This window comes from Eretmochelys imbricata, chromosome 19 (assembly GCF_965152235.1).
Source record: "Eretmochelys imbricata isolate rEreImb1 chromosome 19, rEreImb1.hap1, whole genome shotgun sequence".
Taxonomy (NCBI): Eukaryota; Metazoa; Chordata; order Testudines; family Cheloniidae; genus Eretmochelys; species Eretmochelys imbricata.
The window spans coordinates 4,845,741-4,871,096 of NC_135590.1; the positions used below are offsets into that span (position 1 = coordinate 4,845,741).

The 25,356-nt window shown below is 42.4% G+C and overlaps 1 protein-coding gene across 1 annotated transcript in view; it reads left to right on the forward strand.

Moving 5' to 3' along the window:
* Window positions 1–25,356, forward strand: part of CSMD2 (CUB and Sushi multiple domains 2) — a 536,402-nt gene that overhangs the window by 146,234 nt on the left and 364,812 nt on the right. The window contains exon 5 of the mRNA XM_077837745.1: window positions 15,090–15,297. Coding sequence (XP_077693871.1) covers window positions 15,090–15,297 — 208 coding nt within the window. The remainder of the gene's footprint in view (window positions 1–15,089; window positions 15,298–25,356) is intronic.

The following is a 25,356-nucleotide window of genomic DNA, read 5'->3' on the forward strand; positions in this document are numbered from 1 at the left end:
TTACAGTGCTTTAAATGTGTGCAACCATTTAATTAACTGATTCTTACAATCCCTGGTCATTGCCATCATCATCCCCATGTGGGGAAACTGAGGCAGTGACATTAAATGACTTGCCCAAGGCCACAGAGAGAGACTTTGTGGTAAAGCCATAATTAGAAACTGGGACCTCCTGATCTCCCAACCTCATGCTCATTCCTCCAGTGCAGCTTCTCACATGGCCCCAGCTTTGCCCCATCTTTAGAAGGGGGCATGCATACATGTCACTGGGTTCACTTTGTGCTTAGGGGGTGAAATTCACCCCGAGGCTGAGGGTCTGCACAAGACTTTATGCACCCTTATGCCCTGGAACTGTAAAGCAGACTTGCAAGGAATAGAGATCTCCAGATGGGTCTCAAATGAGGGGTGCCTCGGTGTTCAGAGGTATGTTTCTGCAACTGATTGACTGTAAGATGTTGGAATAGTCTTCTCAAGGGAAATGGTGGAAGGTCCATAGCCTGCATTGTTTCAGACTGCGCTGGAGAATAAACCATGGGGAACAATCCTGCCCTGGAATGGGGCACAAGCAAGGTAGTGTAATAGTTATCTTCCATCTCAGTGTTCTCTGACTCTGGTTGATAGGTTCCATCATGGAATCCTCTCTTCCTCATGTTCCTCATATATTGTGTTTTCTGACCATTTTCTATTTCCTGTTGTGCGTTCTGACCAAAACAAAAGCTTCAACAGGGTCACTTAAAAAGCCCAAATACCCTCTGCTCTGCAGGGTAGGTGACCTATTGGGACAGCAGGCTGAGAGTTTTGTTGGAAGCCCACAATAGAACAGCTAGTTAGTTGTGTTAAAGGAAGCTTAGAGTCTAGGGACTTTCAGATCCAGCGTAGTGACTTTTTGTTTTTTCCATGTATTTTAATAAGCAGAATGAATTGCGGCCAGTTTTAATAGGCCAGCTTTATTAAAGTGGCAGATAAACAGTGCCAGGGTAGGCCAGGCTGACTTAGAAAGCTTGCCACTGGATCTAATTCTCCACTGCTTTGCACTTTGGGCCTGCTGCCTGCATCTTGTGCCATCATTCACACCAGTGTAAAGTGGGTATAAAATGCTACCATTCTGATTGGGTAGGGTTGGACACCCACTTTGCATTGGCTACAGGCTGCACACCCTAGAGGACAGCAGAGAAATAGGCATAAAGTCTCTGGGCTGGAGAAAGTTTTATACAGGAGGTAAAACTTGATTTAAAGCACTGCTTATGTAAAGGGCTACAGCCTCCGGGAGCTAGTGGAATTTTAGTTTCTGTATGACTATGGCGAATTGCTTCTTGGTAATCCTTTGTGGATTCAGGGAGCTTCAGACGACTAGTTTGTCAGTAAATATACAAGTGTCTGGGTTGTTTTACCAAAATAGTTGCTGGTTCCCAACTTCATTCCTGTTCAATTCCTTGTATACTTCAGCAGACCATCTAGTATCGATCCTTTTATTGACCCTTTGCTTGTGTAATCAATTAGCAAGCCTGAGCCAGAGCATACATCTTGAATTTTAAATACAGAAATATTATTTGCCTGATGATATATGTTCCTAACACTTCCCTTGATGAGTCATGCAGTCGGGGTTCCTGCTTCTTATTGTGATTGTTACTCTATTGCTTATCTATTGCTCTTGTGTGTGACCCCTGGTCCCAATACAGGAGTGGTTGATGCATAGGTTAGTGCCAGGAAGGGATGTTTTACCTCCATTTTTTATCTCCAAGTAGCATTTTCAGTCTTGACTTTCAAGTGTCATGCTAAATCGGTGCTTCCATCATAAACCCTTATTCTTAAATGTGTTTACAACTTGGCTGGAGAGGGGAAGGAAAAAGAAAAGCACCCTCAAGGCTGAAACATGGTATAAAATGTCAGATCGCTCTCAGATTAAAGGAAATGCCATGCAAGAATAGACCAGTGCTCCATCTAATTTGACATCTTGTCTCTGACAGTGGCCATTGGTTGAGAGAGAGGTTAAACATTGCCCCACTATTTACAGGTGTTTGTGCAATGCCATTCCATAGGGGAGGCAATGCCTCCTGACCCCAGCAGGTGCTGTTGCCTTGCAACATAAGGATTAATAACCCTTGTAATTTTTGTTTGATTTTGCTGCAGATGGTCTTCTTACCTGTGTGCAATCCTTTTGTTCAGGAAGCCATTACAGTTACTAATTAACCCCCCGCCCATAAAATTACCACCACCTTCTTGATATTTCAGATACTTATGATTGAAAAATATTAAAATATACCGTGATGGTCACATTGCATTGTGGCAAGTATTAATTTATTTCAAATCAGTTTATTTGCTCAAGTGGTATCGTGTCGTGATGTGTTCCAAAGGTTACCATTCTGTACAGCATGTAGTCAGATGTTTGCTGATCGTTTCAGTAGACTTAAGAACTTGGGACGGATTCTGCACCATTTGAAGTTAATGGTAAATGCTCACTGAATGTAGTGTAGTTGATACAAAAATGTAGAAAGCAGAAAAAACTGACAAGAAATTGACACAATAGAGAACTCAGAACTTGCCCAGCCATATGAGCTGATTTTACCATAATAGGTTTTTCAGTGGTCAGATTTAAAATTCATGTCTGACTGTTACACTGCCACTACAGACTGTAATGACTGCAAGGGTCAAAAGATTTGCATAAAGGCAAAAGGGTTTTAGTGTCTCATTCTGCTGGGAAAATAATGTGTCTTTAGAGCTACTGCCTGAATAGAAATATATATTTCCTTGATAGAAATTAGACCTTCTCAATGTCTGCACATCATGTGTTCAGCCTGTGGATTTCCTTGCCTTAGGAAATCAATCAAATACTGTATCTGGATTCTTTTTTGAAATGGATGGATAACCTTATGACCAATATTTTTAGCTGTGTGAGCTAAAATAAGTCAGTCACATGCTTCAGGGCATAAACTGATTGTTGCATGGGTCAGGAAGGAATTTGTTCCCCATGTAGAACATTGCACAACTGGTGGGTTATATTTAGGTTTAAAAAGATAGCGTATAATTTTTGATGCATCTGGTAGTGGCCACAGATGGGTATTTGAGACATGTGTTATGTGACCGGATGCTGCATATCTTACTATACTATAACACTGTGTATACTCCTATAACTATTAAGGAACTGATGTATTTCTAAAGGAATCAGTGTCACTTAGACTGTGAGAGTGATTCAAAAAATTTGTTACGATCTGCCAGATGAATAACACATTTGCAAATGGAAGCCACTTTGTTGTTGTTGTTGTTGCAGTTATTTTGTATTACAATTATAGAGAAAAGCTGTAGTTATCTTAAATATTGCTGTGTGGTATCTGCCGACAAAGGTGGATTATTTTTTTAATAGCAACCATTATACCAATTTATTTGATTCCAACTATGGATCAATATGATGGGCAGCAGAAAAGAAGCCATTTATCTCTGCTGAGAACCTCAACTGTCCGACAGCTCCAAGGGCATGCTTTGTTTTTTGAACTGTTATTTATTATGATGATTGTGGAATAGTTTGAGACTCAGTAACACATCAGCGCTCCATTTTGCGAGGTTCTGTACAAACAAAAACAAAAGCTGGTCCCAGCCCCAGAGATGTTACAATCTAAGTATTGTGAAACAGCTGGACACATCTGATTACCCTTTAAAAAGAAAAAGAAAAGCTCTGTGTATGTAACACACCTATAAAATGTGTCCTGTCCCTTGCCAGTGGTTGGCCAACATGGAATATAACATACTGCTAATACTGCTAAATAATGCCTTTTGCTTAAGTGCTGGAGGCCCGTTCTTGCATGTGGAAAGCCCCATCTTCAAACCCCGCAAATGACTCTTGGAGTATGAGATGGTGATGTTAGAAATAGGCTGACTTCCATTGTCTTTCACCAGATATTCACTGATGATATGTGTGGGGGGGCAGGCAAAATCAGACTTCTCTTACTCAGTATCACTTTCTGCTACCTCTTATCTTGTGTTTTGTCCTAAGTAGGATGCTATAAAGTGAAAGGAAGGAACAGCAGCTCATGCTGAGACTTTTAATGCTTTGCTTAGCTGGTGCTATGACCCTTTCCACATTTTATGTAAACATTAGCATTTTGTTCTGTGGTTAAACCAAATTGAGCATAAACCGTGTAAGAACACCTGCAGCTCCCTTAGGAGGCGGAATAGTCTTAAGTAACCCATTTTGTTCTGGAAAATAAGGTCACATCCCTGCACAGCCGGCACTGGAAGCATGTTCCCTTAAGTCTGTGAGTTGGGTTCTGTTTTATTTACCCAATTCAGTCTTTTGTCTCTTCCTGCCACGTTCTCTCTTTCAAGTAGATTCGCAGTACTCTGGACCTGCTTGCCCCAACATCCAGTCTATACTGTAACATCATCTTGCGGTAGAAGATAAATAAGAATGTATGTCGGCAGCTGTATGTACTTACTGGGGAAGGCATCACCAGGGCTGTTGGAATATTTTGCATCATATCTGATGATATATTAGTCTTACATAAATGAGTGTTGTGTGGGTTTTTTTTTTAACCCTCCATCTAAGGAACACTTTACTCTCTAGGATGCCTTGTAGCAGTGTGGCACCAGTATTTTAACAAGAGGTTCCCACAAAAATTAAATTCCTTTCCCTATATCCTAAGGGATAAATGTGCTGGGGAGAATCTGTTTGTTCTTATTCCATTCAACCAGTGCTTCCTCACAACAAAAGGGAGGAAACAATTCTCCTTGGGACACAAACCTTTATTAAGTGCATTTTGTGGAAATCTTTCTAGCTTGTTCTCTTCTATAACAGATACATTAGAGATGGTTCAGGCTGCTGAATTCAGGATTAAGTGTCAGGTCATAGAATCATAGAATATCAGGGTTGGAAGGGACCTCAGGAGGTCATCTCGTCCAGTCCCCTGCTCAAAGCAGGACCAATCCCCAACTAAATCATCCCAGCCAGGACTTTGTCAAGCTGGGCTGTAAAAACTTCAAAGGATGGGAGGTCCAGATACAAGAATGGTGTAATCATGGAAACTGCTGCTTTGAGAGCAAACTGGTCTAATGTTGCTGTCTCTATAATGTACAATGAGTGGGCCCAGGCTTAAGAGAAAATATTGTTGTCCTAAAAGCATCAAAAGGGCCTGAGGGGAGAGCAGAAGTTAGAAAGAGGGGATGAACCGCCATCACCTATCAAGCTGACCAACGTTGTCTCGTTTCATTGTTCCTCCCTCATTGATGTTGGTCTACTTGTTGTCTCTTATCTTATATTTAGATTGTGTGCTCTTTGGAGTAGTGACTTTTTGTCCTGTGTCTGTACAGCGCCTAGTGCAATAGGTTTCTGGTCCTTTACTGGGGCTTCTAGGTGCTACTGCCATACAAATCGTGAATGTACCCTCCATTTTCTCTTGCTAAGCGGCTGTACAAACCAGAAACCTTTTTAATAAACAGGTCATTATTTTGGCTTATTGTAGCATCATAACTTGCAGCAAGAAGCCTCATACTCTGCAATGATCAAAACTAGGCTGGAAAAACTGTATGGTAGGGAATTAATCCTATATTAACCTGGAGCTGATAGAGTAAAGGGAACTATCCTGCCCTGCCCAAGGGTGGTGGACTCAGATGATCAAACATAGATCTCTTTTGTCTTTACCTTCTGAGAGGAGCCTGTTAATTGAGTTGCCAAATTCCAAAACTCTTACTTAGATAGGTCTGTATTTGTGCGCATCTCAGGAGCAAGCTGGCACCGCTTTGCACCTGAGTTGTTTAGTGAAGCACATTTACTGTACCCTGAATAGAAATAAAATAGTGGCTGATGTGTGCGAGATACTCGATCTGAATTCACACCAGAAGAGCAACATTTCTTAAAGTGGCCTAGATCCCTCCAATCCACAGCCCATGTGAGTGTCCTGACCTGCATACAAAGCTCCCTTGAATTTAGTGGGGCTGCACCTCTGAGTAAGTATTACTTCCACGAGTCGGGCTTGCAGGAGCGGACTCAAGGTGTGGGAAGAAGGGGTTGTTGAAGTATTTTTGCCCAGATGACTGGGAGTACTTAGCCCAGCAGCAGTTCTGAAAGCACGGTTATATTGAGACTGATTCTTGGAATCCGCTGGAACCCATACAGGGTATCACTGAACAATCACAACCCATACTCGATGGGGACTATGTCCTGAAAGAAAGCTTTCCTGAACTCCCTCTTCTGGCCTTAAACAACCCCCCACAACCTTGCCACGTTCATCATCAGAAGCGAGCTCCCCACAGGCCAGGACTCACGAACTCAAAGTGTGACCAGAGCCTGCCATAGCAACAGATGCAAAGCTAACATATCTCAACTGCTAAAATGATCACTATCCCACACAAGACACCTTTCAAGACCCATGGATCCTACTCATACCTATCACATGTGCTGTATCTCATCCAGTGCACTAAATGCCCCAATAAAAACTACAGGAAAAACTTTGTTATCTGGCATGTTGGGGGAATGGAGAGTGCCGGTCAGTCAAAAATTCTGGTTAACTAAGATTTATACTTATCAATGGAGGGAGGGAGTTTGGGTGTGGGAGGGGGTTTGGGGCTGGGGGTTGGGGTGCGGGAGAGGGTGTGGGGCACAGGCTCTGGGAGGGAGTTTGAGTGCAGGAGCAGGCTCGGGGCAGGGGTTTGGGGTGCGGGAGGGGTTTCAGGATGCCAGATCCAGATGGCGTTCACCTCAGGCCTCCCCGCTTCCAGAGAGCCATGTTCCTGCTGCACCGAGGTGGCTTCCTCCGCCCGCAGGTGCCGCCCCCGCAGCTCCCATTGGCTACGGCTCACGGCCAATGGGAGCTGCAGTGCCAGCGTTTGGAGCAGGGTGGGGGCAGTGCACGGAGCCCTCGTGGCTGTTCCTCCACCTAGGAGCAGCAGGGAGTGCTGTGTCCAGTTTTGGGCCCCACACTACAAGCATGATGTGGAAAAATTGGAAAGAGTCCAGCGGAGGGCAACAAAAATGATTAGGGGACTGGAGCACATGACTTATGAGGAGAGGCTGAGGGAACTGGTCTTGTTTAGTCTGCGGAAGAGAAGAATGAGGGGGGATTTGATAGCTGCTTTCAACTACCTGAAAGGGGGTTCCAAAGAGGATGGATCTAGACTGTTCTCAGGGGTAGCAGATGACAGAACAAGGAGTAATGATCTCAAGTTGCAGTGGGGGAGGTTTAGGTTGGATATTTCACTAGGAGGGTGGTGAAGCACTGGAATGGATTACCTAGAGAGATGGTGGAATCTCCTTCCTTAGATATTTTTAAGGTCAGGCTTGACAAAGCCCTAACTGGGATGATTTAGTTGGGGATTGGTCCTGCTTTGAGCAGGGGTTTGGACTAGATGACCTCCCGAGGTCCCTTCCAACCCTGATATTCTATGATTCTAACAAGTCGGTCCAACAAAAGATATTACCTCACCTGCCTTGTCTCTCTGGGTTCAATAGTGTCCCTTAGCAAACAGCGAAGAATAATTCCCTCCATTACAGGAATCACGGGGTGAAATTCCACAGCCTGTATTATGCAGATCAGATTAGAATAAAAAATCTTTAGGGTGGGGGACTGTCTTTGTTTTGTTCTGTGTTTCTACAGCTCCCTAGCACAGTGGGATCCTGGTGCGTCATGAAAGCTCCAAGGCAATTCTGCAATACTATTACCAATAACAATAAATGGTCCCTTTTGGCCTTAAAGAGTGGGAATTTCAAGGGAGCCTAAGGGATTTAGGTGGCCAAATCTCATTGAAATTCACTAGGAATTGGGTGCTGCACTCCTTCAGAATTTCCCTGGAATTTTCAAAGAAGCCTGTGAGCTTCAGAAGAAGCGTGAACATGGAAAAAGAGGGTTTAAAAATAAAACTAAATTAGTCATAACAGACTTCTTAAATTTAAACCTTTAAAACCAGGTCAAATTGGGTTCAGATCTAATTCTGGGTGCAAACTTGGGTCAGTTAACTTTATGTTAAGTGGGATTTTCTATTTATAGCTCCAGTACAATATTCTGAAATATGTGTCAGTAGATTCTGTTTGCTAAAATGCACGCATGCCTTCGGAGACAAAAGTCTTGCCCAACTTGTTTGCTGAGTGTAAATAGAATTGATAGGTTTATGACTTTAGTAGGCGGTTGAGTAAAAAATCGGTAAGCCAGCTGAAGAAGTCAAGAACATTTGTGATGCTGCATTTTAAGTGTGTCAAATATGCATTAGCTCATTAAAAGTGTCCTGTCCTATTATAATTCAAACAACTGCTTAGAGTGCGATGTGCCCAAAACATTTTTAAGAGCTGTTCAAGAGCATTTTAAAATGTTTTAACAATAATATCAAGCTCATCAAGCCAAAGAGCAAGTTGGGCAAACTACAGATCTATCCATATCTAATGAGTGTTGGAAATCGTTAATGTATTTTAAAAGATTTTTAATTAAAGTTTTTAAAAATAGGGGGCTAGGTTTTTCGATGGAGCTACACCAGTTTCCACCAGCTGATTTTTTAAAGAATGTTTTTAAGACAGATGCAGCATCAAGAGGCAGAATTTTGTAGGATTTTCTTTTCTCCCTGGGAAAGAACATTGTCCCGTTTTGCTTTATTCTGAATTGCAGAGAAACCTAGGAATTGGCTGACTGGATGACTCAAGTTCTTTTAGTCCACCATCCTCTCTCTGACAATAAACTAGATGCTTCAGATGAATCTTCAAGACCCCACAGTAGGCAGCTAGGAGATAACTTGACTATAGGAAAAGCTTCTTTCAAATTGCTGTCAGTTATGGGCTGGTTTCACCTGGATGCTCATCTTGCTAAATTTTTATTATTAATGTATTAATAATTTATTTACCCTAGTTCTTAGGGAGCCCCGGTTGTGGCCCAAAGCCCTATTGTGCTAGGCAGACACAGAACAAAAAGACAGTCCCTGCTTAAAAGGGCAGTCCCTCTCCTTTAGGTGCCTAGAGTCCCGGCATCCTGGAAACCTGGTTATTTTGGGTGCTCCAATTTTGGAGGGTCCAACTCAAGACACCTTTAAAGGGGCCTATATTTTTCAGGGAGTGTGAGCTTAGCACTTATTGAAAATCAAAAGTCTCCAGCTGAGCATCCAAAAAAAAAAAAAGTGCTCCCCAAATCACCAATCACTTTAGAAACTGTAGGCCCCAGCTTTCATTAACCTTTTCACTGCCAGGCCTCCAGGCTGCCTGCTTTTGCCTGGGTCATTCGGTAGACATTGGAGAAGGTTTAAATTAGGTGTTGGCTCTTGGCTTTGTTTGCAGTCGGTGCTTTCTGCCAGATTTACCTGGGCACATAGAAAAAGCTCATCGCTGTTGCATGTATAATTCCCCCAGGGCATTAATATTAAAATAGCCCCATGAATGTTCCATGTTCCTGTCAGGCAATAATAATGTTTAAAAGGCAACCTGTGCCATGCCGGAGGTGGCTGTCCTTCTGCAGGAATGCCTCTCTGCAATAAATTGCCTCTGCTCAGACCTTTGCATACATTATTCAAGCAGTTAATGGCCTCATCCTGTCTCCGTTATATCTTTCTGTCTTTCCGCTGGGCATGTGGCTTGCAGAGAGCTAGCTGATTGAGAGTAGCAGCATCGCTTCTACATTTACTGCCTTTCCAGTGTCCTCAAGGGGTTATTGAAGAGAATAGTGTGAAATTAGTCTGTGCGTATCTGCACATGCCAGCAAATGAGTGAATTGTGCTTATCCTTTGTGGCCAGAACCCATTCACACACCAAGAATTAAGAAGAGCTCCTGTAGTCTCAATGTACTGGGAAGAAAAAAAATCCTTATGCTTCTCCCCTTATTCCTGATCCCATTTTAGCACCATGGCTGCCCATCTCCAGGAATCAGACGTAAGACAGACTCATGCCTCTTGCATGGGCCAGGGCCCTTGAAGCTACCCCGTACCTTTATCTCGGATGAGTTAATATGTAGCTGAGAGGATCCTCTGGGTTAAAAAAAAAAAAAAAACCAGAAGAACCAGACATGCAAGGTCAATGGGAATATCATACCTTGAAATTGGAGACTCTGACAAGGTGTGCAAACCCTACATGGGTCAGGGGAAGGGTCAGTGGGCAGCTGGACCATGCTCTATGACACTCGAATCTCAGGGGTAAGGCTGTGAGGGAGGAGCTAAATCGCTGGGGCCTTGCTCAGTTATTGCCTGGCTGAGAGGGAGAGCAGGCTGTTAACCGTCACTGTGGGAGATCAGGTTAGCTGGGGTTGGGGTAGGAGCTGACGAAGATTGGTGCCTGTCAGGGCCTCCCTGGAGTGGGGTAGAGTTGGCCTGTCAGGAGATGATTGTCTCCTTTGGCTGCCAACTCCTGCAGGTTTGCCCGAGCCCAGGTGGGGCGCAAGCATTAGCTTTCTTGGTACTCAGCAGAGCCCGGGAGAGGCAGAGAATCTGCTGAGGGTTGAACCCACAAGTGATGGAAGAATTGGTTTCTTCATGTTTATTCTGGCCTTTGGGCACCCTGGACAGGGTGGAGCTTTTACATGGCAGAGCTCGGCGGGGCTAAGACGCCCCAGGCCAAAAGGAGGCTGAGTGGATCAGCTGAAGACTAGGAGGGATATCACTTGAGTCTGGGAGTCTAGCTACTTCTAACCTGAGTGATTGCCCTCACTCACCAGGAAGCTTGCGTTTGTGCGATGCATTCTGCATGTTCGGCTGCCTGGCTGCAGTTGGGTAGCAGATGGCCATGAGAAATAAGAGTTGTCATGAACCAGAGGTTTGTTTTTCCTTTCCTTTTGCACCTCCATCAGTCAGATGCTGCAAGTCCCAGCCTGCTGATAGTGGCTTATACTGTCAGCAAGGCTCAGGCCTGGAAAGGTTCTGATACTTTCACACTAAGAATTTCCTGTGGAGCAGTATCCCAAACCCTCCTCTCCCACCTCCCCAGAAAAGTGCCTCAACTGCTGCATAAAACACATGAGAATCCCTTTGCTGAGTTTCAGTCTCAAAGGATTTTTTTTATAGCGTTATGCTGGAGTTTTACACACTTGAAAATAGGTGTTTATAATGTAAAGCCTGAGAGCTCCTTGACTAAAGCATCTGAAATGCCATTCTATAATGTGCATTGTAAAGTTAACAGGCTTTTCATAGTGCATTTCATATAAATAGCAAGGCATTTGACAATGCTGTACATACAAAAGTGACACACTGCCACAATGCAAGTCAAATTAATTCTCAGTTTCCTTTATCTTCCTGCCCATGTTTTCTCTTGATCCTCCTCCTTTATTTGCTCTAATAGCTTCTGCTAATAGAGTCTAGTTGTAGAAGAAGATTACGTGTAGCAAACAGCAGTTCCCATTTCCAACCGGTAAATGCCTTCAGCTTTAATGACACATCTGCTTTTTCCATAGGTTTTACTTTCCTATTTTTAAGTAGCATAAGCTCATAGTTCATTCTAGAAGGGCAGCGTGCGTGAATTACTGCATAAGGTTTTACTAAACTCCAGGATGCGTGTGTTCCTATCCAGTCTGCTTGGTTTTAATGCTGATTGCTAATGCCAAGAGGGCAAAGAATTAGGACCAAACATTCAAAGGGACTAACATGCAGCCTCTGAAATTGCACCCCCATTTTTATGCATCTGTTTTTCTGTTCCCCCGAAGTGTGGCTCACATGCACAAAATTGCTGTTGGCCGGGCAAATGGAGTAATCATTAAAACGGGCTTTGTCTGTGCCCTTTAGTTTCTTGGGCATCTCCTTATCCCATTGCCACAGGCACATAGTAGCCTGTGCTCTGAAATGTGGGCTTTTGGATGGAGAAAACGAGAACAATGAAAAATTGAAGATGCCGTTTTAGTTTCTGAAAATGTGACCCTTAAAGGCAAAACAGTCAATGCTCTTATATAGTATACACGTGTCAAGATTGGGAGCTGCTTGTGGGAGGGAATGTAAGTTTGAAAGCTGTAAACAAAAGGGAAAAATGAATAAATTTTGCTTAATGCTCAACTCAGACATGGGTTCAGAGCTTTGACTCAGATGTGAACTTCATTGGATTTGCATCCTGCTTAGGACAGATTATATTGGGGAAAAGATGTGCTGATGCGGGAAACTGAAGCAGAGGACAGGCAGAATGGGAAAGCGGAGAATGAAAATGGGAGCAGAGAGATGAAGAAAGATTCTGCTGATAGAGTGCACCCTCGTAGTATATACAACACCACCTGGCTGTACCAGCTTCTGCAGAGCTCCTCTGTTCCCACGTATGTGGCACAGGCATCTCTTTGGGTTGGAAACCCTTTGTGTTTAACACAGCTCTCCTTCTGAAGGAAACAATGGCTCAAAGGACAGGAGGGGAAAAAAAACGGTTTCATGCATTTTTGTGAACCCACAAATTCCATTTGAACTGCACAAGGTTCATCCATCCCTAGCAGACAGCGAGAAGAGGGAGCTACTGAGGATGACTCAAGGTGGCTTAATTAGGAGTAAAGAGTAAGAACTGAGAAAGAGAACTCGGACAGAATGTCAGGAAAGAACTTGATGTATTAGGCTGTGTGGAACTGCTTCCCCCAGGAAGTGGTAGAAGCTCTGTCACTTGGGATGTCTAAAATTAGACGGAACAAATCACTAGTAAGTGTACAATAGGGAATAAGCTTTCGCTCGCAGGCAGATGGACTGGATGACCTAATAGGTCATTGTATCCTGTAACGTCTTTGTATCTTAATGGGTATAGAAAACAAAACAAAAGAAACAAATCCACTGCCAGCTAGTAAAATACAGCCAATTAATATTTTATAGCTATGATGGCACCAATAGGCTATATTTTAATGGTTCTAACATCACAACCCTGAAATACGACTGTATAAAGTGTGATGGGGGAGAAGAAAAGAAGCTGCATCACTCTTACGGTGTTTTAACTTCAGCTGTGCTCTGAACCATCTCTTTTGTCCCAATCCCTCCACAAACAGTGGCCCCTGTCCTACAATGAGCTCCCATATTGGCAGATCCCAGCATTCAAGCCGAGCTACGTTAGCCTCATTGTGGGACTCCACATGAGTCCAGGGGTTTGCCCGTGCAGAGCTCGTGGCAGGATCAAGCTCAGTGGATGGTTCTGTAACTCTGGAGTTCAAGGTGTGTCTGTATAGTTGGTGTGTGCAATATATACAGATATCATGATGGAGCGATAGTGAGACCACAGTTAAGCTTGTATAAAGGGTCTTAATTTCAGGGAGAGTCATTTATTCTATGTAGGGCCAAACATTAAAACAACCCCGCCCCCCAAGTTAGGTTTGTAAGTCCAAATTTAGGCATCTGCCCTAGATTTTGAAAAGCCCTGAGCACCCAACATTTCCCATTGCCTTCTTTGGGTGGTGAGGAATTTTCAATCAGGCAGATGCCTAAGGTGTATTTAGGTTGCTGAAATTAGCCACCTGTTTTCAAAAATCTTGACCTATATAAACATTTCCTGTAAAAGTTTTCTTCTTGGAGTGGGGCAAATATCTGACATCAGAGTATTACAAATAATAAATCAAAATCCATTAAAGGCAGATGGGATTTTTTAAAAGGATTTAAAGAAAAATATTTACAGGTATTTTAAGAAGACTCAGCAATGTGTGTATGACTACCCAATGCAATCCTATGATTTCATACTGGCGTAACCCCTGTACTATCTTTCCCTCAGCCCCTTCATTGCTCTTGTTTATTGTGTTAAATCTTAGATTGGACGCATGGACAGAGTTTACTATCCTCATCATCTTATCCTGCACTAATGCCCATGGTGTCCAAATACCCACAGTTCTTCGATGCAAGAACTTTGTCTCTTACTGCTCTCTCAATTGCTATGCAGTCCTATGTTGTTAAATACTTTATTAATCATACAAATTCAGTTTTAAAGGTGTTGTGATCCACCAAATATATAAAATGCAACTCTCAATTGCACAGATATCACCACGGGCGTCACTGCATAATAGCACAGTTCTCTAAATCACTGTTTTCCTAGGTGCTGTATACATACCTGTAATAACCGTGTCACATGCTGCTTATTCTGCCTACCTATCTGAGGGTTCTGTTGGCATGAAGAGGAACTTAAGCTTTACTCTTATAGTTATCTTGTCATTATCCTCTGTATAATAGACACCTACATGTCAGAAATCAGTTGTTTTGTAGAGCTGCAGCAGGCCAGCTTCTCATCTAATTCAAATTGGCATAGTTCCACTGAAATCAAGGTAGCTGTGCCAATTGAGACCTCCCTGGGGATCTGGGTGGACGTTTGCAATAACACTGGTTTCTCTGGTGGGTTTGGAGAGGGGTGAGAACCCTGTGAAGTTTGGTGGGTGTTCCCTACTCTAACTTTTCCACCTCTGGAAAGGGTCTTCTGGTTTGGGAGGAAAAGCAGGTATGCCATTGATGTGACACATCCACTTTCTGGTCCACATCTCCGTCAAAACTCATGCCAGCCATGTTGGGTCTCTTCTTCCACACCATGGTGAGGAGCACTGGAGTTGTAGAAGCTAGAGGTGTCAGAGGTCTGTTGGATCATGTTTGTTCCACTCCTGCCCCTGGCTACTGCAGGGTTACCCATGGCTACAGAATGATGGAGGCTTGAGTAGCCGGTTTGGGAAATGTAAACATGTCACCTCTCTGTCTTCTGGTGAGAGGCATCTCTTCACATGCCATGCACTTGCTGAATGTCCTAGTGCCCATGTGTGTCTGATCAATGTGCCAATAAAAAAATCACAGCACTTGAAAAGAAAAAGAACAACAACAACAACAACAAAAAACAAATACCAAAGTATTTTTTTAAGAGTTCAGCCTTGATCTTTGCAGTGCACTCCAATCTCCCCTAATCTGGCATTATGTTTTGCATAGTACCTTTTTGATTTATGCTACTCTCTCCAGCCTTGGTTTAGTTATTGTTATGTTCCAATCAATGGCCTTTTAAAATCTCCTTCCCCCGCCGTTTGAGTTTTGGAGACATTATTGATCACGATTTCCCTCCGTTGTCTCAAATGTGGCATATGAGTCATTCCCCCACCCCCTCTCAAAGCCTTAACACATGGAAGGGAAGAAAAAAAAAAACCCTCAAGGCTGTGTTGCTCCAATGCCTTGCTGGCATATTTGCATCATGCTCCCTTCCAGCAAAGCACCCATGATATGTATTTTCTGCCTTTCAGCCGATGATGCTTGTGGAGGGACGTTACGGGGACAGAGTGGAATTATCTCCAGTCTTCATTATCCTTCAGAGTATGGCAATAATGCAGACTGTACATGGACTATCCTAGCAGAGCCTGGAGACACCATTGCTCTGGTTTTCATGGATTTTCAATTAGAAGATGGATATGACTTTTTAGAAGTCACTGGAACAGAGGGATCCTCACTCTGGTAAGTGAGTGGCTGTATGTCCTTTTATGGCTGTACACGTTTAAGTATATCTGCACATGTATAACTTTAGGTGTGAAATTAACTGCAGTGGGATCCAGTGTGCACTTCACCTCGTACCTGAACGTCACGGTCAGCACTAGCAGTGGTTACAGCCACAATTCGAGATTTTAAAGTACATTGTAATGAAAAATCTCTGCATATATTTTTATGGCTTTAGTTGAGTTTTACAGTGATTGATGTCTGCTTTGAAGCATGGTCTTTCTTAGAGTCCTGTGGTGTGTAGTTGGTTAACTAGATTAAAAACCTGTGGATGTAGAAATCTTGAACTTGCTTTCTGCTCAATTGTTTTCTGATTATTGGTAAATCTACTGCTGACAAGTTAACTTTACTGTTAACGACCCTGTGGCAAATGTGCTACTGTTTGATTTGCTTTATATACAGCAGGATGCAGACAGAATTTAAGTATTCCTATTCTCTCGTCCCATTAAGTCTAGTTTGATTACTCCACAAATGTGCATGCTTTGAGAGAACGGGTTTATTTTGTTGGTAAGAAACTTATTCCGCTGCAATCATTCCATTTCTTTTGCTTTCTTCAAGGTAACAATGATGTCTCCATGGTCAGGGCTATGAAATTTCAGGTCGGGGTTAGTAGCATAAATTTGATAGCTGACGTATGAACTAATAGCGTCTAACAAAAAAAAAAAATTGCAGGATACCCCATGTTGATGATTTAGGTTTGTTAATGTTTGGGTTCCGCAGTTGATCACATTATAAAGATCTCGTTTGACATTAATAGTGTTTCGCCGGTGGTTGAACCTCTTGAGATTTTTTCAGCTGCATTTTGAATTCCCTTGCTGCTTAGTTGAATGGAATGTAAAAAGGAGGAGCCCAGTGTGCTCACTGTGTGAGGTCTTGTGTACACGAGGAAGACTTTGTGGTTCAGTTATGCCAGCAAAGCCACCTAGTGGAGGCCCAGCATGTGCTGACAATAGGAATTATTTTCAGAGTGTGGTTAAACTGGCAATCCAAACAACGTAAACTGTACAGGCAAAAGGTCTCTGGCTGGTGTAAGCTGCAGCTATATCTGTGTGTGTGTGTGTGTGTGTGTGTGTGAGAGAGAGAGAGAGAGAGCGTTCGAACATAGATATGTCAATTACAGCTGTGGGGTTTTTTGTGGTTTTTTTTAAACACTCTTAAGGGACATAGCTATGCTAGGAAAACATTGTAGCATACATGCTTCAGATGCATGTGTAACAAATGAAGACGGACACATGGTGAAAGCTCCAGATCCCATCACCTCCTATCTCCAATGGAAGTTCAAGTCTGGAATCTAGTTCTGTAGCTGGTTCTTACTTTGGATTCAGGGTGTTGGGGGCAGCCCGTTACAGAAATTTTGCAGAGGTTTGGACTGAGATCTGAGCTTTGTGGTTCAGGCCCATCTTTAGTGCTAAGAGAATTATCTTTTGTGTGGTTTGAAAACAAGACATGTAAGCTCCTGTAAATATAAAAAGAAAAGGAGTACTTGTGGCACCTTAGAGGCTAACAAATTTATTTGAGCATAAGCTTTTGTGAGCTACAGCTCACTTCATCGAATGCATTCAGTGGAAAATACAGTGTGGAGATTTATATACATAGAGAACATGAAACAATGGGTGTTACCATACACACTGTAACCAAAGTGATCACTTAAGGTGAGCTATTACCAGCAGGAGAGCCGGGGGTGGGGGGGGGGAACCCTTTTGTAGCGATGATCAAGGTGGGCCATTTCCAGCAGTTGACAAGAATGACTGAGGAACAGTGGGGAGTGGGGAGGGACTTTCTTGTCAGCTGATGGAAATGGCCCACCTTGATTAACACTACAAAAGGTTCTCCCTCCTCCCCCCCCCCCCCGCCCCGCTCTCCTGCTGGCAATAGCTCACCTTACCTGATCACTGTGGTTACAGAGTGTATGATAACACCCATTGTTTCATGGTCTCTATGTATATAAATCTCCCCACTGTATTTTCCACTGAATGCATCCGATGAAGTGAGCTGTAGCTCACGAAAGCTTATTGTCAGATAAATTTGTTAGTCTCTAAGGTGCCACAAGTCCTCCTTTTCCTTTTGCGAATACAGACTAACACGGCTGCTACTTTGAAACCTGTAAATATAAACTGTTTGATTTTGCGTTGAGAATAATTCCCTCTGAGAATAATTGAAAGAGAAATAAGCATCATCATAGAAGAGAGGAGTGGAAGGAAGGAGATCTTCACTGTTTTCCTTCCCAGTTTTGGAAAGCATTAGAATAAAAGTGATGCTTAAGGAAGATTCATTTAAGGAGTAGGGCCGTTAAATTATGAGGTTTGTCATAGCCCACTGGGCCACTCATAAGAGAGAGAGAGCTCCAGCTGTGAGTTGCAAAGGCTGGGGCGCTGGAACAATTTGTAAACTGGGGGCACTGAGAGCCATTGAACCAAACTGTAAATGCTGTATATAATGGAATCCAGTTCAAGCCAGGGGGTGCGGCAGGACCCCTATTTCCAACATCTATGTGCAGAGATGCAGTGGTTTGGTTCTCTGGTGACTTGAGATTTTCTCATTGGATTCCCTTGGTGATAAAGAAGTTAGCTCAATATCCTCATGCTTGCTTAGACACTGTACCTCTCTACTTGTCAAGGCCTGAATATGGGGCACAGTGTGCAAGGCCCCCAAAAGAGGAGGGGAGAAACATTACTCATGCAAGAGACTTAAAATGCTGTGGGCTTCATCTCTTTAGTGCAGCTGATTCCTCCTGCATCCTCAGATCCGTGATTGTTATTTTGGTTGTAAATAATTTCTCAAAAAGTGTGTGTTGGGGGCCACACACCAAATATGTGTGGAATGGAGGTCACTTTGCCACTAAAATGAGTGGGCTCTTGTGAAACGAGGGGCACCTGAGAGATGTGTTGAGCACTCTTCCAGAGGCTGCAGAGTTATCTGAGGCGTTGGAAATGGCAACAGGGTAGAGAACCAGGTCCAGGTGGAAGGAGCAGGTGAGAGAATTAATCTGAGTCAGTTTCAGAGTTGTAAAGCATTTTTGCAGAACCATTATTTCCTGCACCTGAACGAAAGGCTGGTGGATTGATGGGCAGAGATAGAAATCATAAGGGATACCCGGTATTGGAAACAGCTGGTAATAGGAGAGCTGACGATAAGGAGGGCAGAGTTTAAATGAGAGGTTACTGTGGAGGTTCTTCACGGCCAAAACAACTCACTACTGCAGTTGCTATAGAGGAGAACAATGCAGGGAACATCAATTTAATATACAAAGGGTCAGACTAGATGGCCCCAAACAGTCATTCCCACACAGCCTTCTCCTCCACACCCCTGAGTCCCTCAGCTCTTGTAGGCAGTCAAGTGCTCAGTGCCTGGTGGGTTCATGTACTGCTTTCTGCTCACTCAACAAGGAGTTAAAACTTGTAGCTACTAATTGATGGAGATGACTGTTCTTTGGGACCCCTCCCTGTCTCAGGAAGGGGAAGAATTAAATGTCTAAAATAATTAAAGAAATAACCTGGGATTACCAGATATAAGATTAAATTACGATGATTTACAAGGGTCCTGTCACTGCTACAATACCTGAAGAAGGGCTTGGCGTATGCTCGAAAGCTTGTCTTTTTCGCCAACAGAGGTTGGCCCAATAAAAGATCTTACCTTACCCACCTTGTCTCATTAACATTCATTTATGTAATTTATACTTGCCTGGCAAATATGGGGGATTAAGATTAATATTAGGTAGCGGCCATTTATTATGTACCAGTTGTTTACTGTTCCCCAGGACACCTTTGAAAATTAGATGTAGCTGTTTTATGAGCAAACTGTTTTAATTAGCATACATTAATATTTTAGGGCACTCTTACTTCTTAGCTATTCGGCACTTCATGAAGGATCAGTAGGCTGTGCGATACAGCAGGGCTGGAAGTTATCGGGTGGACTCTGAAGACCAACATTCTTCAACTTGTGCGTGTTGCTTCCTGAAAGTAAAACCACACTTGTTTGGGGAAACCTATGTTAAAACCAAATGATAACAGAGAATGCATTCACAATCCATAGACACACATTTTCAAAGCATCTAAGTGACTTAGGCTCACAGTTGCCAAAATCTCTTTTGAAAATGGGACTTCGGTGCTTTCGAAAATGTTACCCCAACATTTACTTCTTCAGGGGTGAGACTCACCCCCAAGCAGAAGGCCCACATGTGGCCTGTGCTCTGCTGAGGACGTCAAAATAGGTGGTACATATCCAGTGACTCTCTTCCCTCAGTGGACTGCCATTGGGGTTTAGTTTAAAGACCAACACTATGAGCTGTGTCCAGTGGATCGGCCGCTACAGCAGGACACTCAAGACCCTCTGAACTTGTGCAGGTGTGAATTTCACTCTTAAGAGTCCATGGCAAGGTTTGTTTTCCAAGGCGCATTCTGCACTCCTCCTATATTTGTGAAATACACACAGGCAAGATTTATAGGCTCCAGTCAATTTGAAGGACCCAGTTTAGTATTCTCCAGAAGCAAACTCGTCAATTCCATAGGCAGAATTACAGAGTCTTTTTTAAATTTCACTTTTCAAAGCTGGCTGTCGCTACCCTGAGCCTGGTAATTAAATTCAGATGACTCATTTTTTCCGATTTTTAAATAATTTTTGCCTGTGGGGAAAAACTGAAGCTCATATCTCCTCTTTAAATATGTTGATATAATTCAGCTTGAAAATATTGCTAGAAACCCCTTCTTCTTTCTTTTTTTTTAATTTGCTTTATGAAAACCTAGTTTTAATTATTGGTAATGTGGCAGATAAACTCCTGGCCAAATAAACCATTACATCTAAGTACCTCGCAACTACAATGTTTCATTTAATAAGTATTATAAACTGTTTTAATCAAGTCCAGAAATGCATTCAAATAAACAAAATCCAATCTAGCCCACTCTCCCACAGAATCACTCATGTCTCGTTCAAGCTACAGAATATTACAATGAAAAAATGAACAAAAGCACCAAGCCATGCAAATTATGAGAGTTTGGTTCGGGCCGGTGCCATTACTGCTATCTTCCTCCAAGAATGGATTGAGCTACACATCTAGAGCCAAATTCTGCAGCACTCAGGCATTGAAAGGCAGCACAAAGGTGCTAACCATTGTACCAGAGAATAGATTTGAGACTCTGTGGGACAGACTGCATTTCTTACCCGTTCCGCCCTGGGTAGAGATTCTGCCGAAGAGTGGGGGAGAGCAAATTTAAATCACTCAAGAGCTTCGGTGCAAGTCCATCTTCTGCAATTTATGCTCACAGTGCATGTCTGTAGGAAATGCTTTGAAAGTGAATGTGAGCTACATCTCTCTTAACAAGAATATAATTTAGCTAAGTTGGCCTAGGAAGGATGGTCCCATGACTAAGACACTGGCCTGGCACTTGTGAGATTTAGATTCTCTACTTTGCTGCAGACTGTATGTGCCTTTGGACATGTTACTCAATCTCGCTGCCTCTGTCCCCCATCTGTAAAATGGGGATAATGCTTCTTTCCCCCACTCTTATCTCTGTAATGTCTGCTGAGATTGTAATATATAGGGTGGTGACTGTGTCATGCTATACATCTGGGCAGCGCCCAGCACAATGAGGCCTCTGTGCACTGCTGACATACAGCTAACCAGGAATAACAATGAGGAAAACCGTGGAGTAATACAAGTTAATAAAAGGATACGTCAGTTTTACTATGTTTTAGACGTCATGAAGGAGTGAATGGGAGCCGATAATCTTCTGGGAAGGTTCTTGCAAGTTAACGATGACGCTTGCTGAATTCTAACACTAAACTAACTCTGATTAATTTTTAATAGGCAAAGTGCTTGGACTGACTAAATATCTTGAGGGGGAGACAAGTACTTTATGCTGCTTTCCCACACAACCAAAAAAAGTCATCTATAGGTAGAAAATCTGGAGGGAAACACATTAGAATCAGGCTGTTTTTTGACTGGGAGAAGAATTAAATCCACACTTCTCAGGGACAAGAAGGTAAAGACAGGAGATATAAATTGCTAGTGTCTATTGGTGGTATCACAATGTGCTTAGGCTGCTCAGGTGAGATCGGGGCTCCATTGCGCCAGGTGGAATACAAACACGTAGCAAGGAAAGAGGCCACACATCAAAATGCTTACAGACAAAATAGACAAAGTATGGAAGAAAGTAAGTATTATCCCATTTTACAGATGAGGACTGAAGCCCAGAGACAGCTTCTATTAGATGGTAAGCTGTTTGGGGCAGAGATTGTCTTTTTGTTCTGTGTCTGTCCTGGGGCCTAGCACAAAGGCGTGCTGATCCATGACTTGGGTTCCTAGAGGCGATGGTAATATAAATAATGAATAATATCAACAGAATGTGTATTGTCCAGTGTGTGACAATACAAGCATCATCTGCGTGCCCCCCTCTGCTGCTTTGTGAGAAGCACCTGTAGCAGTGAAAGAGGATGCTACCGATTTTGTGCCTTTCTGCAGAGTCTGCTAGCAATGGTGCCACTTAGTGCCAAATTGTATCCTGAATCTGAATTTGAACGTAGATTTCCCTAGAACCAAATGACTTGTCACTCCATGCCAATTCATTTCAATGATGAAGCTGTATTCCCATCCCCTCCAAAAGGAATTAGTGTTATTTAAAAAACAAAACACTAACGTTCATTTGTTTGACTGCAGCATGCTGTCTGGAATGCTGTGATGTTAATTCAGTATTTCTTGATTGATTGTGTGTCTCTTACGGGCCTAATCTTCAGCTGAGAATTAGCCCTGAGATGTAAGGAGTTTTGAAATGTTCATTATGAAAGATAAACTCCTTTTTAAAAACGACATTAGGTAAGTGGACTTCCTAGATTGTGGGAACTCAGGAAGGCAAGAAAGTGTAATAACCCAGACTGGAATTCAGCCGGAAGGATGCGTCCTTACTGTCCCCCTCCTATTGCTGCAAAAAGTAGTGTGTGTTCTTGTGGAGCGAAATTCATCCCTGTATGGAAGAGCAGCAAAAAGCATATGCACCACTCAAGTCCCACATGAGCACTCTAAATAGGATGCAAGTGGCACATAGCCCTTGGGTTAGTTTTCTGTACAGGGTAAGTCTAATTATAAGTCATCAGGACATTAGGTTTAGGTCCCATATGAAAATCAGAACCTCCGATAGCACAGCACCTCTTAGTGCCATGCTGGGGAATCGCATAATACTGACTCACAAGGATGCTAGGCAAGCGAGTGGAGCTCTCTTTTTCTTTTTTTTAGCATAAAAGAAACAGATTCAGGTGCTTACATCGAGAGGTCCAGAGCCCAGTGCTCACAAGGACGATGTAAGAAATGGACATTCTGATACGATTGTAGTGAAAACCCATCGGTGTTTTTTTCTCAGAAATATTACGCGGGTAGAGTTTTGAGTATTTGCAATTGAGATTTTTAATCAAACATTGTCATTAAATAATGATGATTACAAGAGTAATAAATATACTATAATAATTTTAAAATGCATGCAATTGTTTAATGTAGCTGCTCTTGGCCATTTGGAAGATGAATATAGTGTTTAAAAGCGTGATATGTTTTAATAGATTGTTTTTTTTATAATATTAGCTGATCATCATTAAACATTTATACGAAACAAAAGTTTCCTGAATGATCAATTTTTACAACTATTCTATCCCTGGAATGTGAATCTGTCACAGTTGCTGTAGTTAATTATTGCTTTACAGCCAAATGTTATTCCCTCTAATGGTTACAAACTGCTTCTGATTTTAGTGCTTAAAGCTCATATAGCTTGGTGGAAGAATCAGAGATTTCTACTTTTCATATGTAGGTAGAAAAAGAGTCTTATATTCTGTGGCAAAGTTAAAAATAAATCTGCCAATTTCTTTGAACTTTTGAGAGCTGTGTATTTGGGGAAATAATGAGATCAGTAAACTCAACAGAGAAACCAAACCTGAAACTGCTTTGGGAATTCAAAAAATGTTTGGTAAATGTTATTATTTTGTTTAAAATGATATATTGTATTAATAAATAAATACATTAACATATACTTTTAAACAAAATATAAATTGTATTATATTTATTGATTTTACGTTAATAAATTTATTTAGAATTATATATTAATTTTGGCCTGGTTTTGAACATATTTTGTTGGTTTGAGAGAATGGTCCAGTGACTAGCTTTGCCACCCACCTGCTGTGTCACTTCACCTCTCTGTACCTTTCTTTCCCCTTCCACCCTCTGTCTATCTAGATTGTAAACTTTTCAGGGCAGGGATTCTCTCTTACCATATGTATGTACAGTGCCCAGTGCAATGAGATCGAGATCTCACTGAGAGGGTAGGAGGCACTATACAAACCATATTGTTATGGGTTTGGCAAAACCTCCCTGAAGGCTTTCATTTAGAGAGGTAGGTATATAGACACTGACTGTGTATAGTGCTTTTCATGTGTGGATCTCGGTGCATTGTACAAATCTGTGGGTAAGTATCATATTTAGATTTACTATAGATTCATAGTTGATAAAGCCAGAAGCATTGTAATCACCTAGTGTGACCTCTTGTATAACAGAAGTCCTAGAAATTCTCTGAATTAATTACTGTTTGAACTAGAACAGATTTAAAAAAAAAAATCTAATCTTGATTTAAAAATTGCAGGAGATGGAGAATCCACCACAACTCTTGGGAAGTTATTCCAATGGTTAATTAGCCTCACTGATTTTTTTTTTAAAAAAAGTACTTTATTTTTGTCTGAATTTATAACTGAAAAAGTCTTGTGATGAAACCACTGGACTAGGTCATGAGTGCTGAGTTCAATTCCCAGCTCTGCCAGGCTCCCTCAACCAGTCTGTGCTTCAGTTTTGTGTCTGCAAACTGGGGATTGTAATTCTTCTGTGCTAACAGGGAAGTTGTGAGATGTCACTCATTAACGTGGTAAACAAAAAACATGTGAACTTACCGAAGTACCTGGTTCTTTATGAAATGTTCTCTAATTTAAACACTCAACTCCAGTGGTGACACAAAAGAACTATATGGGAAACTAGCAGCCCGGACATGTGGGGCCAGAGGGCACAGGGCAAGCCTTGCTTCTGTTAACCCAGTGCGAGAAGCACCCTGGATATCTCCTTCCATAGAGCAGGATGCAGATGGTCTGGTGCACTGAAATAACACACACATCCAAGTAACATCCGGGCCCTGGAAGGGTGCAGTGACATGATAAGGCATAACAGCTTCCCAAGGAGTTGTCATGATATGTCTGCTAAAAGGCTGAATGTATAAGTAATTGTGTTCTATGACATGGCATAACTTATGTCAGCTATCTAATATGTAACCTGCACTATATTGCTGTGAGATGCCAGCATTGAAAGGAGTGTGGTGACTGCTTTTAATTCTGATTTTTCTGTCCCATGTGAGTCAGGGTAGCTGAAAAGGCTAAAAATAAACTCTGTAAGGCAAAACATCACATTCACTGTCTGTAGCTCCTGTCTTTTAAGGGAGTCTATGTTCTACAAGCATGGATGCTCACAAAACCCCAGTAGGATGTGATGGTCACCAGGTGATAGGCAAACAGACGTGCAGAAGCTTGTGACTTGCGCAATTGTACTTGAGCCAGTGGTGTACTGGGAAGACAATCCAGAAGTTCCGAACCCTTGGCTTCTTCTCTAACAACCATACCCTACGCCCTCCTCGGAGCTGGGCATGGAGCCCACGAGTCCTGATTCCCAGAGCCCAACTCAAACTACAGACAAAACTTTATAACACAAAATGTTTAAGTGTCCTTTCTTCAGTCCCCCATCTCCCTTCAGAGAGTTGGGGGAATTAGGAATTCTTTTCTAATCTCATAATGGCTGCGGCCATGACAAAACCAGAATGGGATGTTGAATCCCTGCTGTGTTTCAGATATTCAGGATGAGGAAGTTGGGCATCTTAGGTACCTTGCAGCCCTTAGGTATATAGAATTCTTCTGCTTAGTTTGATGTGTTGGCTAAAATTTCTTAACAGGATCCTCCTCCTCCTCCTCCCACTCCCAGAATTGTCCTGTGGACAGTGGGTGGAATACATGCCT